Below are 13,388 nucleotides of genomic sequence, written 5' to 3'. Positions count from 1 at the left end.
GCCGGAAACACAACATCATGGAGAGGCTCTGGGGCCTGCTCCTGATGGAGGGTCACTGTTTGTTCATCGGATTCAATTTCAATGATACTATTAATCCGATTTATTTTATTCATACAATCTCTTTATTTAACCCTGATATATAAGACTGTCTTTCTAAAATATTTAAAATGTCTTGCTTGGCAACGTCATCCAGCCAGGACAGCGAACACTGTTTCTACAAATCTACAATTTAATTTGCAATGGCCTTTAACCAAAACCATAAATTGGTATCTCAAATCTATCTTTTTCTTTGACCTTTACCTCTATCTGTATACTGTTTCTATAATCAATAAGAATATCTAGAGTGGAAAGATCTCATGCAATCATTGAAGACTCTTCACCTTCCTATCCTTTTATTTCTGAAGTTCAACAGCTTGACAAGCATGTCACGTTTACGTATCTTTATGTTTCACACACACGCGCGCACACACACACACACACACACTGAAATAGAGTTCTTCTGGCGTAGTGGCCAGGGGTCAAGGGCTACAGTCAACAGAGACTGTTAACGATCCAACATGGACGTTACGTTTGGTCATTGATCTGACTTCATGGTGTGAGATCAGACATGACGTCATGGATGTGTCATCACAGTGTGATGTCACATCCCAGTGTGAAGTCATCGATGTGACTTCCAGAGTGCTGCTGGCGGTTTGGCCAGGGGTCGAGGTTAACAGTTCAGAGACTGTTGAAGATCCAACATGGATGTGACATTGCGGACGTGACATCGCGGATGTACCGTCGTGGACGTGATGTCATGGAGGTGACATCACGGGTGTGACGTCACCGTGGGATGTCATGGAAAGTGTCATCATGGTGGTAGCTCAGTGAGGGTGACTAGCAGCCCAGCCCGCTGATAGAGCCGATACGATCCATCTTCATTCCAAAACAGCCTCTACCGCCCGCCATACGCTTCCTGCTGCGCCCCCGCAACTTCCTGTTGCTCTTGAGTAAGTCAAGGAAGAACCGGCGGACCTCTTGCGGTCTGGCGGCCAATCCGCTCGTAGAAGAGGAGGAAAAGACGGGGCTCTGTGCCGAGGCCTCTGTGAGGTCATCATAGAGAGGGGGGGCCATGATGAGGGACAGGAGATGGCTTCCAAATAACCTCACAACCTGGAGAGAGAGAGAGAGGGAGGTAAAGAGACATAGACAGAGAGAGTAAAAGAGAGAGTTAAGGATATGGGCCTTTTCAATAGAGATAAGGCTAACATTTAGTTCAAGTATAACTCATGTGACAACATTATTATTCCTCACCCAGTTCAACCAGAAGCCTTGCAAGCCTTGCTATTTCTGTAGGGTGGACAGGATGATGATGGTGATGGTGATGATGAGGATGATGATGAGGAAACGATGAAGAGTTATCTGACCTGCTTGTCGCTGGCAGGACGAGCAGCTGTACATGGTGAGAGGAGGAGGACGAGGAGGAGGAGGAGGAGGAGGGTAGAGCAAGGTGCCATTGCAGGAGAACAGGATGTTATCCAACAATGTCCAAACAAACAATCCAGCTATAACCTGTCTCTCTGTATATCTGTCTCTCTGTCTGTCTGTCTGTATGTCTCTCTGTCTGTCTGTCTGTCTGTCTGTCTGTCTATCTCTCTGTCAGTCTGTCTGTTCTGTAGGATCAGAACGGGTCTATCTGTGAATCTGGATCTCAAACTCCTTATAAACGACACAACTCTGTGACGTCACACATTCTAGGAACTGTCCCCCTGACAACCCACCCACCCCCCCCCCACCACGCACATGCACACACACACACACACACACTGATGCATGCACACACATCGCCCCACAGACACACACACACACATATGGACGCACATACACAGGCATGCAACACACACACATGGATGCACATACACACACACAGGCACGCAAGCACACACACACACACATACACACACACAGGACTTAGGATGACAAGTATTGTAATATAACTTACAAAAATGTCTTCTGAAAATAACAAGCCTTATATAAATAAATATTAACAGTTCGGAATACGATAATGATCATAATCCAACCACTATTCATGATGTAATAATTATACTTTTTCTAACAACTATTCATGATCTAATGTTGATCGTTATCTAACATGGGGTCAAATTAACTGTTTAACCGTCCCGAGATTGATCGCGTGTGAAGGAGCTCAGAGTCCACACCCCGTCGACCCCCATCATTTACCGAATGAAGGAACACCCATAATTATCTATATTTCTCAGTAAGCTCACTCAGCCTCATATGCTCGTTTCACATAGTACAAATGGAAAGTGAAAAAAAACTGGATGGGGCCCAATTACTTTTGGAAAACCAGTTGCCACTGCAAATTGTTTTATAACGTTGGCCTGTTCGACTGCGGTGTCGGGAAAACGAATGCAGTGTGGAGTCAGGCGCAGTTCTACTGTTATTCTGCCACGGTATCCTGTACCATGACTCATATAGTACTCGGTAGTTCTTATACAGAGTACTATTACTGCTACATTAATACTGGCCCGCTATATATATATATATACACCACATTAATAGCCTCTTAGATTAAAAACCCATTAGATGCAGGATATATACATGAGATGCTGTAGAATCCTTCACTGTGTGTGTGTGTGTGTGTGTGTGTGTGTGTGTGTGTGTGTGTTAGTTCTATGGTTCATCTGGTGTATTCATTTGTTACAATTAAGTTCTAGCATGCATTCATTCAGACACCCCCCCCCCCACCCCCCTCTCGGGGTGGACCAGGTGACCTGTGACCCCTGCTGCCTCGCCCCCTCGTAAAGCGTTACCGTGACGATGAACAGACAGTGAGGAAGTATTTCCTGTAGAGCAGAGTGTTGCCAACCACCTATCCGTAACTATAGCAATCAACAGCAAGCGCACACACACACACACACACACACACACACAAACACACTAATAATTACACAAACAGAGACAGGTAATTAAAGAGCAGGTAGGGGTTGGACAGTACAGAGACAGGTCATTATGGAGCAGGTAGGGGTTGGAGAGTACAGGGACAGGTCATAAAGTAGCCAGTAGGAGTTAAACAATAGAGAGACAGGTAAGGAGCATCATGGGGGTCTTGTGGGGGGGGGCCCTTCCTTTCACAGGGACTGACGTATGTGTGATTGGCCGGTAAGCCAAGCCCCAGACCCCGTAGGGAGCACTCTCTCACATGTCTCCCGAATGGCAGACAGATAGAGAGACAAACGGGGTGGACAACAGCATTATTGATTTCCCACCACTGTCAACTCATCAACCTGACCAGTACACTACTTTGCCCCCACACTAATAATACACGCTCATAAATGCTAGTACCCAGTAATACTCACTAATTTGCGCTTACCAACACAAACACACAACCATATAATAGCCCCTGGTCTCTTGCCCACCCACCCACCCCCCCACCCACCCCCACCCCCACCCACCCCCACACACACACACACACACACACACACACACAATAGCTGTGTGTGTGTGAGAGAGGGTGTGAAGAGGGTTAGGGGGCAGGAATGTTGTCTGCGTCACAGAACTGCTAACACATACACACACACACAGGTTATTTTTTGGGGGTCAGATGAACATCGCTAAGCAACCATCAATCTTTTCCTTAAATCTCCTGAGAGTAAGCCCTGACAGCCCCATGACGACCAGTCTGATGTCACCACGTCGACCAGCGTTGTGTGTTGGTACGTTGGTGTGTTTGGTGTTAGTATGTATAGTGTTCTGGTGTGTTAGTGTGTCGGTGTGCTTAAGTCTGTTGGTGTGTTGGTTTGGGTCTATTTGCGGGTCTAGAGGTCAGAATTAAGAGGATTCAATCCATCGTCCAATCAGACGCTGAGTTCAGTGTATTGTTCAAATGTTTTATTACAACATAAAACCCTCAGTGAGAGAGCGGTGTATAGAAAGAGAGAGAGAGAGCGAGGGAGTGAAAGATGTAGAGAGAGAGAGACACAGAGAGAGAGGTGGTTGTCTAGTTGATCTTGGGGTGACGGTAGTCCTTGCCAGCAAACTTGGCCTTGTCTCCGAGCTCCTCCTCGATTCTGGTTAAAAAAGTTAAAAGGTATAGGTTGAAGGTCAAAGGTCACATGGAGTTGAACATAGGACCATGTATTCGGTGGGGAATGGTCCACGAGGAGTTAGGAATGAGTAGATGATTGCAGAGAAGTTTAAAATACCTCATTGTGAGTTCTCATTCAGAGTACCTCATTCAGTTATGTACTGGTTATATACTGGTTTTAATACTGGTTGTATTGAATTGTTATCTACTGGTTATATACTTGATATATACTGAGTTATACTTAATGATTAAATTCTGGTTATACTTATTTGTATACTGGGATATATACTGTGTTATACTGGTTACACAATTTCTACCGGTTTACTGGTTCTACTGGATTCTTCTGGTTTAATTTTTACCTCATCAGCTGGTTGTACTTGGACAGACGTTCTGATCTGCATGGAGCCCCGGTCTTAATCTGAGGGACAGAGCAGGGATTATCTACTTGTCATCCATCCGTGATCCATGATCCATCCATCACTAATCAGCCATTTTCCAACATCCATCATCCACCCATCAGCGTTCATTGATCACCCATCAATCATCCATCTATGATGCATCCTCCATCATCCATCCCTCCCCCCGTCCTCCATCAGCCATTCGTCGTCCTCCTCCTCCTCCTACCTGGCCGGTGCAGAGTCCGACCACCAGGTCTGAGATGAACGTGTCTTCTGTTTCACCGGAGCGATGGCTCACCATCACCCCCCAGCCGTTGCTCTGGGCCAGTTTACACCTGCACACATCCCACGCGCACACACACGCACACGGTCCCCACACGCAGGCACACGCACGCATACAAAAAACACACACATACACACACACGCACACACACATTACAAACCAAATATTACAGATCAAAGACTAAACATTGAAGATTCTAGAATACAGACTACAGATTACAGACGACAGACTACAGAATAGAGATTCGATTTTACAGACTACAGATTACGGAATACAGATACCAGATTATAGATAACAGACTACAGATTAGAGATAACATATTAGGGATTAGAGAATGGAGAATGGAGGTTAGAGATTTGTGAAAAAATATTAGAGATAAGAGATTAAACATGATACATTATAGAACACCGACTATACATTGCAGACCATTAAATATTACAGATGACAAACTATAGATTAAAGACTACAGATTAAATCTGACAGACTACAGATTAGAGACCGCAGACTGAAAGATTGCAGACAGACTACAGATTAGAGACTACAGATTACAGACAACGGGCTACAGACTACAGATTGCAGATTAAGACTACAGATTGAAAGACTCCAGACTACAGATTACAAATTACAGACTGCAGATTACAGACTGCAGAGTACAGACTGCAGATTACAGACTGCAGATTACAGACTGCAGACCACAGACTGCAGACCACAGACTGCAGATTACAGACTGCAGACCACAGACTGCAGATTATAGACTGCAGACCACAGACTGCAGACCACAGACTGCAGATTACAGACTGCAGATTACAGACTGCAGATTACAGACTACAGACCGCAAAGACTCAAACGACAGACGACAGACTGTAGGGGGTTGCTTACGCCTGGATGGACTCTGTGACGGAGCCGATCTGGTTGACCTTGAGCAGCAGACAGTTGCACGCCTTCTTCTCCACCGCCTGCTGGATGCGCTTTGGGTTGGTCACCGTCAGGTCATCACCCACCACCTAGAAGACAGTATATAGATATTTATGCATACATAGATATAGACATACACACATGAACATCCTTCGGATATGATATATTCTATGTGTACATACCTGTATGTCTACAGCTGCAGTGAAGTCGGCCCAGTTGGCCCAGTCGTCCTGGTCGAAGGGATCCTCAATCGACTGGACTAGAGTGAGAGAGAGAGAGAGAGAGAGAGAAAGAGTTGGTCCCAACACACAGTAGTATGCTATCGCTATGCTATCTGGACTGTCTGTCTGGACTGGAGTCCTGTCCTGCCCTGTACGTGTATGCTAGCTGCTATACCTGGGTAGTCAAGTCTACCAGCTGCTATGCCTGGGTAGTTATATAGGTCTACTAGCTGCTATAACTGGGTATTTAAGGTCTACTAGCTATATCTTGGTAGTTAAACAGGTCTACTAGCTGCTGTACCTAGATAGTTAAGGTATACTAGCTATACGTGGATACTAAAGGTCAACTAGCAGGTCTACTAGCTGCTGATACCTGGGTAGTTAAACAGGTCTACTAACTGCTATACCTCGGTAGTTAAATTCTCCTAGTTATACCGTGGTAGTTATAGAGGTCTACTAGCTGTTATACCTTGGTAGTAAAGGTCTAATAGATATACCTGGGTAGTTAAGGTCTACTAGCTATACTTGGGTAGTTAAGGTCTACTAGCTATACTTGGGTAGTTAAGGTCTACTAGCTATACTTGGATAGTAGAGGTCTACTAGCTTTACCTTGGTAGTTAAGGTCTACTAGCTATACCTGGATAGTAAAAGTCTACTAGCTATACCTGGGTAGTTAAGGTCTACTAGCTATACCTGGATACTAAAGGTCACCTAGCAGCTGTACCTGGGTAGTTAGCGATGAAGGTCTTGTAGAGGTCTCCCAGTTCCTTCCCACTGATGTGTCTGGCCGGGTCGTCGGGGGACTTGAAGTCCAGGTCGTATTTGCCGCTCCTGTAGAACTCAGACGCTGCCACGTCCATCCCGATGATGATCTTATCAGGGTAGCCCGCCTTCTCGATGGCACTCTTCAACAGCTCCAGAGCTGCACACACACACACACAAACACACACACACACACAGACACATTAACCTGATGTACAATGTAGTCCCCCAACTAGGGCAGGAAGGCCCATGTACGCATACAACATCACACACACACACACACACACACACACGCGCACACATGTACCTATGCACACACACACACACACACACACACACACACACACACACACACACACACACACACACACACACACACACACACACACACACACACACACACACACACACACACACACACACACACACCTTCGTTGTTCTCCAGGATGTTGGGGGCGAAACCGCCTTCATCCCCCACATTGGTGGCGTCTTTGCCGTACTTTGCCTTGATGACATTCTTCAGGTTATGGTACACCTGCAACCACCCACACACACACAAAATGTAGTTATACTTCACGATTGGAGGATCAGTACACACATCCTATAGCACTTGGAGACTCATCATACTTTAGAAACCGTTCGTTTTTTCCTTTCTATTTAGTCAACAGGGGGAGGGTTTATGGAAGGTGTAAAATGCATAATCTGTACATTGTTGTAACTTTAAGGTATACATATCTTAATACAACATGACCACTCCATATCATTCTTTATAATATGTTTTAATGTCTCATTACCATAATCTAATACCGTATACTATGTTGGATCAGTATACAACATATTATTAATATGTATAATATGTTGTATTTGTACATGTTACTTTATATTATAAAAATATTGTGATTACTTTTCTAGAAAGAATGCTATGTTAGATCATTATTGAATTATAATTATTTATGCTTCTTATGCATAACCAATGGCGGTTCTACACGGGGGCCTACGGGGGCCAGTGCCCCTGTAGACATGTCCCTGGCCCCCCCTGTGGCCCCCCCGTGCTGACCAAATAAAACAATTATGATTTTACTAATTTTACGGAACTAATGCGACGCATCGTTTTACACGGCTAAATTCGAGCGGCGCACCCAAACAACGTGCTGCTGCTGCTCGGTAAATGAGAGCTTAACACTACTCTTGGAGAGCCTGCACGATTTCTCCTGCTGCAAGAGTCGAAGCTAAGCAAAACGACTTAATTTCGTATTCGTGTTACTGTAGTTCCTCAAACTGATGATGAAATTAAGTTTGTAAATGTCTGGTCTCGATATATTTAGAAACGTAATCATAAGAAGCAAACTCGTCGAAGCAGAAGCGAGCATCAACATATCAGTATCCTTGCTAGGTCTAGTCTACACAATGTTGTGTTGTTAACCACGTATTTTCATCAGTTTTGGCTGCTGCACTGGGATAACAAATACATTTGATTAAAGAGTAGTAGGCTATCTGCCCGTGTTAAGTAGGGAGGGGTGGTTATGCAACAAAATCGAATGCATGCCCCTACGTTTTCTTCGCTTTCTTTCTAATAGCAGCTATCGTTAAATGAGGATAGAACAGTGGAACAGCGAAGTTTCCTTTGAGCTAAGACTGCAAGATTGCTGTAACTGTTCCTGTAAACTCAGCCTCTTGGTAACACAGTTTCTCCACACTGAAACTAAAAAAATAAATAGGAAATGGCACATTGTTTTGCATTTCGTTGTACCCTGGAGTTTTCTTTTTCACATTGACACATTGACACATTGTATGTTGCACCCTGTACTGTATTTTATTTTTCATTTTTTATGGCCCTACCTCTCTTGCACGATTGTACAAAACAAATGTTTATATGATTTTGATGATTTAGGGCATAAGCTCCATCAACTTAAGATAGCTTGAAAGAAAAATACAGACTGATAAAGTTATAAAGTCATGTACAAATTAAATGTTTCATGATTTTAAAGTAAAATAAAGTTTATAATCTTTAAATATTTTTTTTTGCCTTTTTTTGTGCCCCCCTAGTTAAACACTGGCCCCTCCTTGACCCCCTAGTAAAATGTGTCTAGAACCGCCACTGTGCATAACATAAGTTAGTATGAGCTGGCGTACCTCAGCTCCGATCCTCATGGCCTCGTGGAAGTTGGCGGCCCCTACTGGTAGAATCATGAACTCCTGCATGGCCAGTTTATTACCAGCATGGCTACCTCCATTGATCACATTGAAGGCCTGCAAGAGTTACACATATTAGAAGCATTACAACATATGTGTATACAATTTACTTTATATATCCATGTCCTGAAGCCCCACCCACTCACAGGAACGGGAAGGATAACATCTTTGTTGCCAGCGAGGTCAGCAATGTGGCGGTACAGAGGAACCCCCTTCTCCGCCGCTCCGGCTTTGCAAACCGCCAGCGACACACCCAGGATAGCGTTAGCACCAAACTTAGCTACAAACACACCGGAGTACAGAATAGCATTAGAATCAAGCAAACCGATACAGCTGGAGATACAGACAGTCACAGACCGACAGTTACATTTGTTTTCAGTGCCGTCCAACTCCAACATGAATTTATCGATCTTCTCCTGATCGACCACACTGAAGTTCTACAGAGAGAGAGAGAGAGAGAGAGGGAAATGGAGAGGTGGTTGGTGATGATAATAATAGCAACTAGAAAATGCATTTCCTGCAGAAAATGCGGTGAGTTCTGCAGTACAAAGTGAGGTTGAAAACATTTTTAAATAAAGCCACATAGATTAAGACATAAAGAAACGTTAAATGGCTTTATTCAAGTGACAGTATTTGAACAAAAGTTCGAAAGTCTAAATGGAGTAAACAATGTAAACATGCACTCTATTTAAGAAAAAGTAAATGGTTGGAAACAAATAAAGTTACAGCTGAATGAAAAGCGCAAAGCATTGCTAAAAATGCAGAAATATATTGCCCTGCACTGTGTGTGTGTGTGTGTGTGTGTGTGTGTGTGTGTGTGTGTGTGTGTGTGTGTGTGTGTGTGTGTGTGTGTGTGTGTGTGTGTGTGTGTGTGTGTGTGTGTGTGTGTGTGTGCGCGCCTTTAAGAGAAGAGCGAGCCGGTGTGTGATTGAAAGTAGCCCAAAAGAGCGGGGAAAAAAGCCCAATCTGGCAACACTGCCTGAACGTCCTCAAAAAGTAGCCCAATCCAGCGGGGGGGGGGGAGCCCAATCTGGCAACACTGCTGAACGTCCTTACGCTCCAGCGTAAACGTAAATCAATGACACTGAAAACGGAGCGGGTATGAAACTAAAACTGTTATTCTGAAGAAATTTTAAATTATATTGAAATTCCGTTTAGATTTTATTGAAGATGCAAGTGTGTATATTTGTTAAATAAAAAAATAAAAAAATTGATTCCAAGTTGTTCTGAATATTTTAAAATTTGAGTCTTTAGGTGAAAAATTTAGGAAAGAGATAGGTCCCAAAGTTTGTAGAGAATAATAAAGAAAGAATACAATTTATGAAGAACAATAGTTGAGCGCTGCATCATGCAGCGCTCACCTAATAATGAGTATAACTGTGAAGTATTAATTATTAATCGATGCAGTACCTTCTCAATAAGTTTGGGGGAGATGTCCTTGTTTACATGGTCCACAGCCTTCTGTGTTCCTGCAGATAAAAACACCAGGGTATAAACATAATCCCCCTGTAGCCGTAAATTCAGATTGTAAACATAGTTCCACTGTATCTATACATTCCCCAGATGATGTCTTAATCCAACTGTATCTATACATTCCCTAGATTATGTCATACTCCAACTGTATATTCAACAGATGATAACATTCTCACATAACTGCACTGTAAATATATATGATACTTATGCCTTATCAGATATTCTAACATAACTATATATTCATTGATTACCTTTACCCAGGAAGGGTTGTCCCAATTATTTATCATAAGATTTATCATCGTATTTTATGTATGATTAAACATGAATACATTAAACCTTATACCTTATACTACAGTTTCAATGTATCATCTTTTACCTTTCCCCAGGTAGCGAGTCTTGTCTCCGTCGCGGAGCTCAAGGGCCTCATGGATACCTGTAGACGCACCGCTAGGTACGGCAGCCCTGAACAGCCCTACACACACCGGGGCACCAGGTACACACGTTAATACACACACCAGCGCACAAAGTACAGACATTAATACACACAGCAGGTCACAGAGTAAACACATCAATACAACCATGTTACAGCATGCACACATTGAAACATGCAGCATACACACACACACACACACACACACACACACACACACATTAGTACACACGCACACATCCTTTTACAACATACACACAACGGGAACAGCTGTTCTGAACACTCTTGTGTGTGTTTGTGTGTACATGTATGTGTGTGTGTGTGTGTGTGTGTGTGTGTGTGTGTGTGTGTGTGTGTGTGTGTGTGTGTGTGGGGGGGGGGGGGGGGGGGAATGCGGGTGGTGCATGCTTGCATTGGTGTTTATTTACCCTTGGCAGTCCACAGGTCTACCTCAACCGTTGGGTTTCCCCTGGAGTCCAGAATCTCCCTCGCATGGATCTTAGTGATAGACATCCTGTTGAGAGAGAGAGAGGGAGAGACTTTTTAAGGCCTGTATATTCTCAGCATAATAAGCAACGCAATCAGTGGTCTGCAAAATCAACTCGACCGAGCAACATGGTTGCAACCTAGCGTTGCTCGATTTCAATAAACATTTAAATCTTGTTATTGCTCTACTTTAGTTTGGAGGGCTTTTATACACTCCACTAACATGTAAAGGATAGGATGCGTGTTCACCAGTGTTTTTAGTAAGGGGATTACTTTTCATTTTGCCATCTATGAGCCACAGATGTTGAACACATTATTGGTTGATGCAACGTTACCCTACCCTCTAGTGTATATTGTGTGTAATGACAACTTGTTGCGTAGAAGTGTGAATTCAATACTGTTTGCAACATTGTTGCGGGGTGTGTGAGATTAGGGTAAACCACACAGAGGCATGTTATGGCCTTAATACAAAGACTTTGAAAGATAATTATTTGTCTATATTAACTGGGAGACATAACCAGACACCCATGTGTGTGTGTGTGTGTGTGGGAGGGAGGTGGGTGAAGAGAAACATCTTGGGCGCTGACACAGGGACTTCCTCTATCTGCCTTTGTGTGTGTGTGTGTGTGTGTGTGTGTGTGTGTGTGTGTGTGTGTGTGTGTGTGGTGTGTGTGTGAGCGAGAGAGAGAGGTAGGGGAACAAAACTTCTATGACCTTTACCAGGGTTCATGACCTCGTTGATATTACTCTGTTACATTATGGTATGTCTGCCACACACACACGCACCAACACACATAAATGTCAAACCAAATGTCAAGAACTGTGTAAGTGTGTGTGTGTGTGTGTGTGAGAGAGAGCTGTAATAGTACAACAGCTGAGTCTAATGCACAACCCACATCCTATCTTCAGCTTGTCACCCACACACACACACACACACACACACACACACACACACACACACACACACACACACACACACACACACACACACACACACACACACACACACACACACACACATTATCTCTCTGAACTTTTGTCTTTTCAACTGTAGCTTAAAGGTCTATTGGCTGATAGGTCATCAGGCTCCTCCCCCTCACCAGCTGTCTGTCCATCAGTTGGGCATCCACTGTTCAATATTAATGCTAAAACATATTCATCAACTAGATTAAATAGAATTAATCACAACCATAATGACATCCTAAATCCCTTTTATAAGAACAGTACTCTGATGTGTGTGTGTGTGTACTGTACCTGTTGTTGGGCCGTGGTCCGTCCTGTAGAAGTACGTGAGTTTGAGTAATGCTGGAAAGTCTTTATAGACGTTCCCTGGGGGCGGGGCCTGGGGGCGGGCCTGATAAGGATAGGTAGGAGCCAGAGACCGTATCCAAGTTTCTCACTGAAGTAAAACATAAAGAACTGTATGTCCTTTCTCTTACTCTGCCTGACCTCCTGTCTGTCTGTTGGTCTGTAAATCTGTTTCTCTGTCGGTCCTACGGTCTGTCTGTCTTTCTGCTTGTCTGTCGTCCTGTTTTTATGTCTTTAAATGTCGTCGTTATTTCCCTGTCTGTTTCTCTGTCCCTCTGTAGTTGTGTGTTGCTCTTGTCAAACACTCCCTAACTTCCAGAAGGTCAAAGTGCATGTCCAGATGAAACAAGAGAAGGGCAAAGACCTCACCAGACTTTACCTTTGGTATTTGCGACAGTTGTACCACTAAAGTGTTAAGAATAAATGTACGAGAATAAAAGTATTATCATTAAATAATTCAATACTTCTTTGTGGGTAATAGATCTTTGTATAGAACTCTCCTGCATTACTACTAATGTATTTGGAATACAAGTATTCTTACAATATTTTAGCTGACATTTTCAAAAGTGCATTCAATAATAAAAGGTATAACCAAAATGGTGCAAGAATCATTAGAGTGCATACAATTCAACAAATAAGCAAGTGCTACAGTATAGATAAGAGATATTAGATAGATATCATCTGAACAGATGAGTTTGGAGCCGTACCCTGCACGTAAAGGAAGTATCAGTGACTTGAGTCAGATTCAAGCAGCTAACAGAGGAGCGGTGTAGTGGTGGAGGAAGACCAGTCGGGCGGCCGGAGACATCCTGGAGGAGATGAGGGCTGCCTG

The 13,388-nt window shown here is 43.5% G+C and overlaps 2 protein-coding genes across 2 annotated transcripts; both read right to left on the bottom strand.

Moving 5' to 3' along the window:
* Nucleotides 1-469: 469 nt before the first annotated feature.
* Nucleotides 470-1,538, bottom strand: nppcl2 (natriuretic peptide C-like 2). The gene is made up of 2 exons (XM_056576190.1): nt 1,401-1,538; nt 470-1,152 (listed from the first exon to the last, which is right to left on the bottom strand). Exons 1-2 carry the CDS (start codon nt 1,494-1,496, stop codon nt 877-879), a joined length of 372 nt encoding a protein of 123 aa, XP_056432165.1. The 5' UTR covers nt 1,497-1,538; the 3' UTR covers nt 470-876.
* A 2,331-nt stretch (nt 1,539-3,869) lies between these two features.
* Nucleotides 3,870-12,836, bottom strand: eno3 (enolase 3, (beta, muscle)). The gene is made up of 14 exons (XM_056575804.1): nt 12,503-12,836; nt 11,191-11,276; nt 10,709-10,804; nt 10,270-10,328; nt 9,227-9,296; nt 9,006-9,139; nt 8,800-8,916; nt 7,096-7,201; nt 6,629-6,826; nt 5,866-5,942; nt 5,648-5,772; nt 4,712-4,820; nt 4,447-4,505; nt 3,870-4,070 (listed from the first exon to the last, which is right to left on the bottom strand). The coding sequence occupies exons 2-14, from the start codon at nt 11,273-11,275 to the stop codon at nt 4,001-4,003; spliced, it is 1,305 nt and encodes a 434-aa protein (XP_056431779.1). The 5' UTR covers nt 11,276; nt 12,503-12,836; the 3' UTR covers nt 3,870-4,000.
* Between the last annotated feature and the right edge of the window lie 552 nt (nt 12,837-13,388).

Source organism: Gadus chalcogrammus, chromosome 17 (genome assembly GCF_026213295.1).
Source record: "Gadus chalcogrammus isolate NIFS_2021 chromosome 17, NIFS_Gcha_1.0, whole genome shotgun sequence".
NCBI classification, from domain to species: domain Eukaryota; kingdom Metazoa; phylum Chordata; class Actinopteri; order Gadiformes; family Gadidae; genus Gadus; species Gadus chalcogrammus.
The sequence above is the reverse complement of the archived record's forward strand: the minus strand, read 5'-3'. Positions and strand labels throughout refer to the sequence as shown.

Coding starts and splice junctions, on each gene's coding strand:
- nppcl2 (XM_056576190.1), bottom strand. CDS start 1,496: ATGGCACCTTGCTCTACCCTCCTCCTCCTCCTCCTCCTCGTCCTCCTC. Junction 1,153..1,400: donor CCAGCGACAAGCAGGTCAGA/TAACTCTTCATC, acceptor CTCTCTCTCCAG/GTTGTGAGGTTATTTGGAAG.
- eno3 (XM_056575804.1), bottom strand. CDS start 11,275: ATGTCTATCACTAAGATCCATGCGAGGGAGATTCTGGACTCCAGGGGA. Junction 9,297..10,269: donor CCCCCAAACTTATTGAGAAG/GTACTGCATCGA, acceptor CTCTCTCTGTAG/AACTTCAGTGTGGTCGATCA. Junction 7,202..8,799: donor CCATGAGGATCGGAGCTGAG/GTACGCCAGCTC, acceptor GGGTGGTTGCAG/GTGTACCATAACCTGAAGAA.